This window comes from Phalaenopsis equestris, unplaced genomic scaffold (genome assembly GCF_001263595.1).
Source record: "Phalaenopsis equestris unplaced genomic scaffold, ASM126359v1 Scaffold000096, whole genome shotgun sequence".
In the NCBI taxonomy this organism is placed as follows: domain Eukaryota; kingdom Viridiplantae; phylum Streptophyta; class Magnoliopsida; order Asparagales; family Orchidaceae; genus Phalaenopsis; species Phalaenopsis equestris.
In genome coordinates, this window is record NW_018164538.1 from 369,915 (window position 1) to 375,807 (window position 5,893).

Sequence of the window (5,893 nt, forward strand, 5' to 3'; positions counted from 1 at the left end):
TCCTGAGCCGAAATTTCCGTTGGCTGCGAAGCTCCACCCAACGAAATTTCCGCGATCCTTTGGCTCCGCTTCTGCCCCGCCGAAAGCTTCTGCCTGTCGCCCCGCTCCTTTCCTTATCTGCCCGTTTCACGCGAATCGTCTGTGCAGCCGCCTGAGAAGGATGCCGAGCTCCTGCACCGCCGAACTTAAGAAGCTGCGCCGTAGAGACGCAAGAAGCTGCCGATCTTCTTCTCCGACCGAAGCTTCCTCGCGCACGAAATTTCTTCCTTGCCCTCTAACCTGGCTTTGATACCACTTGTTGAGAAAAATAGGGACGAAGAAAAACAGTAATCGACACAAATCCAGAAGAACACAGAGATTTAACGAGGTTCGGCAAAGATGCCTACGTCCTCGGGAGCAGAGCGGCGACCTCCTTGTCAATATTCAGAAAAGATTACATAATATAATATTCAGCTCTCTCAAAGACCTAGGATTACAAATATGTTTAATTATAATTCTAGAGTAAGCCCTGCAGTACAATATGTAATTCTCAAATTACCCCTGTACCGTATAGCCCCAACCCATATAACGTAACTTCCCAATTTGGACAGATTCTTTCGCTCCGCTTCGTTCCAGCGTCTGTCCCTATATGGTATATGAGTCATACCATAACAAATCTCCACCTTGGCGAATACCCAGCCCCTTAGGAGAAAAGATACCTGGGAGTTACACATGCACCAATGTGGGTTAGGCCACCATGCTTCTGCTGCGCCCACGCTGACCTCAACCCACTAAATTCCAAGAGACACACCTCTTCAATTCCAAAATAAATCTCTTCATTCCGAGAGATTCCAAATTCTAGTATTATGAGTCATACCTAACAATTCTATCGATAGCTATATATTACCAGCCTGCTGAAATTGATATTTCCTTAAATCCATAATTGGTGGATCCTGAATGTATGCCAATTGGTTGCTAATCTTCCCTGATCCTCGTAAAGTTATGCATGCATCACTCAAATTGGAGGTTAGGAAATCTAACTACTGAATATTCGTATGATTGATAACTAAACCAGCAAGGTTTACGTATAATATCAAGCAACTCTTACACATTTATGGGTCTGTTGATAAATTCATCTATATATAACTGATTGGTATGTATTTTTTTTAAGTTATAGTTGTTAGAAACGTAAATACATGGAAATTGAGTGATATGCATGCAAATTTCATCTCATTTAAAGTGTTGCTGATACTTTTTGTTGGATCGACACTTGCTGGATTCAAATCACTTGTTGAATTCAGTTAGAATGACCTTGATGATTATTATATTTCAGATTTTAATATGGACATTTACATGCTTACTACTTGAAGAATGGTTATGATCCTGTATTAAGTCAGAAAATGTTAACCCACTGCTGTAGTTTTTTCATGCTTACCTTGATTCGAGATGTCTACTTACATACCACCTAATTCATATGTATTTACATACTTAGCATCTGAGGTTTACCTTTTACATTCAAAGAACCCTAAACCTTATATGTTACATTAGAAGTACGAGATTTTCAGCTTCAGAAAGTGAAATACACCTCTTTTATACATAGGTAGGGTTGTATGTATAAAAAATATATCGAAAAAAAAAGATTAAAGTTAGGTGTGAAATATGTAAATATATAGGAATTAAGCGGTGTGTATGTAAATCTGCCCTTATTTGGTTTCCTTTGAGTTCCCAGTATCAATGTGTTGCTGTGTTCTTCACATCAAAACATAGCAGGTATTTAATTTGAGGAAAAGGTAGCTACTGAATCTTGTATTCTTGTTAATTTAGCATCTAAATATATGTGTGCATTTGTTTAAATGCAAATTTGTAGCAATACTCTATTTAATTAACACTAGAATTAGAAAAGGAATTGTTGTCTAGATAATTTGATTCAGTTCTCTTCCAGTTTTGCCTATATACACATGCACTTTCTTCCTAAACAAAATTGATTGATCTGCAGTTCTAAATCTGAAATAGAACCATTAGAGAATCTTATGCAATCTTTATGAATTTGTATATCTAAGAGTTATTGGGAAAGAGAAATTTTTATCATCCTTTTACACATGCACACTGCAAAATTTCACATGCACAGCCAATCCCTCGTGATGCTCTATGCTCACACTTACATGTGTCTGCAAGTGCTTGCTCCATCCTTGTAGTGCGTCTCTACTCTCACCCTTATGTTCATTCTCATTGTCATTGTGCCTGTATGCATTCCACTATGCCCACACATTACTTCTCTTTCATGCTCGTACCCATACCAACACACGTACTTTTGAGCTTACACAAATCTCTATGTCTATGCTTGCGCCTGCCTGCACTTGTGCATGCCCAACCGCACTAATGCATGTCTCTACACCTGCACTTATGCTTGCTTGCGCATGACACTATGACCATGTGTGCATGTTGCGCTCTCATTAAGACCCACATGCTTGCTTGCACACTCCACTACATTCATAGCTACACAGAATTATGAACTAGTGTGCGCATAATTCTTCTTATCATGCTCCTTTTCCAGGTGGATTCAGAATGCAGAGAACCCAAAAAAATTTTTTCGTGTTTCCTTGATATTGAAGCCCTCTATGAATTTCTCGTCGCTTGCCAAAGGGACTCTTGGAATACGCCGACTGTGGGATGCACTTTCAAATAATTAAGATAACAAAAGTGCTAACAATGCCTTTTTTTTATAGAGGGTCATGGAAATATAAATTCAGGAAATTCAATTATTAAAGTACCGAATAAGAAAATAAATGAATTTACTTTTTGCATTAAATTTTCTTATTTTTATCACAATATGACTTTCAAGAAGAAAAAGAATCGAAGAAGTAAATTTGTTTATTAGAAATGCGTCAACACAAATTTCAAGAAAATTCAACAAACTACGAAAACAAAAGTACTATCAAGGATGATCCACTGAAAAGAGACTAGGAACCACACTAGCAAATGACAAAAGGGTTTATTTGACAGGCTACAATTCTCTTGGAGCAAGACTCGGAGCCTATCGAACGAAGGTCACCCAAGTCGAAGAAAGAGACTAGCTGAACTGAGAGAAGGAACCAGCCCAATTCTCGTCCAAATATCACCAATCACCTCACAGGAGTCTTCAAGAATCTTCTGGAGAGCTAAGGTTCTAGTCACTAAGCACCCTTGAACATTCCAGATGGATCTCCTGTTAAAGGGGTACACTAACTGTTGAATTGTTGTGATTCGCCCTTGGTCCGTCAGCTTAGTTTTATCACAAAAAAATTAGTTTCCCGTCTAGGGTTCCATAGTTGACTGCCAAACTGAAACAACCAATAGGTTGACTCAAATCGATCGAGTGATGCCCGAACAACCGAATGACGTACACTCAAAGCCGACCAACTACTCCGACTGAATAGAATCGGCCAAACGGACTTTGGCAACCCGAAGAATACATATCTCAGCCGACAAAGTGATAATGTAGCCGGGTCATAGCCTCATTTATATTTTATACCTAACAACTCCCATAAAAACACAAGCAATCATGTAATTTTTTTACTTTGTATCTCCCTTGCCTATAAATAGGGAGGTCATATCTACCCTAAAAAGTTAATTAATCACTCTTCAAAAAGCCAGTTCTCCACTATGCACCTTATCTCTTCCTGTCTCTTATTTTATGTTATATTCATTGAATGTGATTCATATGATAGATCTAGAATATTCAACAATACGTGACTAAGATTTTTTCTAAAACCAAATATATAATATATTATATTCATATTCTTCATATTTGCTATTATATATAAGACATGAAAATTATTCAGACTATATATATGTAAGAACTACTTAAATTACAGAATCCATCTTTTCAATGACATATATTAGGACATTTGTCAGGCCACTTAGAAAGCCACTCTCACTCTTTCTCTTGTACATAAAAATCATTTTTCTATATCTCTAATCAAGCAATTTATTCAATTACATAATGCTTAAACCATGGTACTTTGGGTAGTGCCATATCTAAAAAGCTAATCTTAAAAAACACTCAAATTATATGATAGACTTATATCTTACTATTCTTGAAGAGAAGGCTAAGCATCATAGGTTTTAATCAAATTTATTCAATTACATAATGCTTAAACTTACAAGTGAAGAACGCATATGCTATTAAAATATTACATTTTATATAGAAATATATATAGAATAAAGCCCCAATTCCAATTTTATTTTTTCCCAACACCGAATCATTAAAACACACCCTTAGCTTCACAAGAATAAGGGAGACAAATAAAAATAAGAGAAGAAAATGAAGCCACTTTTACAGGATAGAGCAGTTTAATTCAGGATAACAGACATCATCAGCATAGTAGTGTGGTGCACCATGATAACAGGGTGGTTGAATCAAAACAATTGGTTGATTATTTATGCTCTTGGCTTCTGCCTCCTTTTTCTCCTCCTTTTTCTCCTCTACATCTGTTACCATCGTCAGGTCTACACGCCCCATTTTTTTTCTCAGTAACTTCGCCAAAGCCACTGGATCAATCCCTTCCCCCACCACTGTTATGTTGTCCCCATCATGCGAGGCTGACACAACACCTGCTTGCCAAAATCAATTCAACCTCAAATTAATCTACAAATGGCCTTTTCCTCGGGCTATTTAAACTATTACACCAAAGTTTTAATGATATATATATATATATATATCCATCGGGTACTTTGAGTTGTTGGTCGGGCATCTGCTTGTCAGTTGTAGGTCCCCTCTGGTCAGAGGTTCATTTCCCCCCCCAAATATAGGGTGTGGTACTCGAATTCTTAGACGTATGAGGAATAACCGGGGTTCATAATAGCCTCTCGCCATTATATATATATATATATATATGTATATAATGGCGAGAGGCTATTATGAACCCCGGTTATTCCTCATACGTATAAAGGAATGACTGGAGGCTACAATACAAGCCCCGATCATTTCTCTTGCGCATATACTTTGAGGACCACACACTACACTCGGGAGAATCGAATCCTATACAAGCACATGCCCGGCCCCCAAAAAAAAATTTAAGGAACAGAAACAAAAAGGAAAACAGAATTCATTGAAGTTGAAGGTCTCAAAAGTGAGAAGAATGGAATTAGTTTGAGACTTGCCATGCAGTCCGACGGCACACCGCATCGCTTTGGCGCGCTTCTCAGCATCTTCCATGGATACCTTCAGCACTACCTTCTTCTGCAGATTAAGAAGATGATGACGTTATCTGCTTAACAAAATGCTAGAATTTGAATATTACAGTTTTCAAAATTAGTAACAGTGCGCAGTACTGACCTTTGCCATGGATGATGATCGATGCTGTGTTCCTATTGGCTTTGTTGCTCGCTGAGAAAGCTAGCTTGTAGTTGCACGCAAGCGTTCCTCGGTATAAATAAGAAGGCGAAGAGTTACCTGACGACTAAAACGGCGACCACGTAGTTTGGTCAGTCCGAAGACTTACAATTTCCAAGTAAACGGACACCGGTTCCGAAAATTTCAGGACAGTATATGATGATATGTTCGCAGGGGGAGATGAATGCTGTGACGTTACGTGGGCCCGAATGAGCAAAAAAAAAAAAAAATCAGCAACTTGATTAAAATTGAGTTTTATTTCGGTCGAACAGCCGACCACCCATAGACAATCGACCGAACATCCTCCAGAGGGGTCCTCTAGAAGCTAGACGACCGAAGGTCAGCTAGAGGACCGAAGAACTGCCAGACCACTTAATTAAAAAGAAAATTATTTCAATTATTTATTAGAAGACCTATGAACTTATATAAACTTCTTGTGCTTCTCAATCAACTGGGAAAACTCATATAAACTTCTTGTGCTTTTTGTGAGCATACCAATGTTGTAATTGCATTATTGTCGGGCTTGTCGAGGAGCTAATT

General features: G+C 38.1%; 1 protein-coding gene across 1 annotated transcript; it reads right to left on the bottom strand.

The window, feature by feature from the left end:
• Positions 1-4,190: 4,190 nt before the first annotated feature.
• Positions 4,191-5,455, bottom strand: LOC110020453. Its single transcript, XM_020718562.1, has 3 exons — positions 5,297-5,455; positions 5,122-5,200; positions 4,191-4,572 (listed from the first exon to the last, which is right to left on the bottom strand). Exons 1-3 carry the CDS (start codon positions 5,303-5,305, stop codon positions 4,295-4,297), a joined length of 366 nt encoding a protein of 121 aa, XP_020574221.1. The 5' UTR covers positions 5,306-5,455; the 3' UTR covers positions 4,191-4,294.
• Between the last annotated feature and the right edge of the window lie 438 nt (positions 5,456-5,893).

Coding starts and splice junctions, on each gene's coding strand:
- LOC110020453 (XM_020718562.1), bottom strand. Junction 4,573..5,121: donor GTGTGCCGTCGGACTGCATG/GCAAGTCTCAAA, acceptor TTTGGCAAGCAG/GTGTTGTGTCAGCCTCGCAT.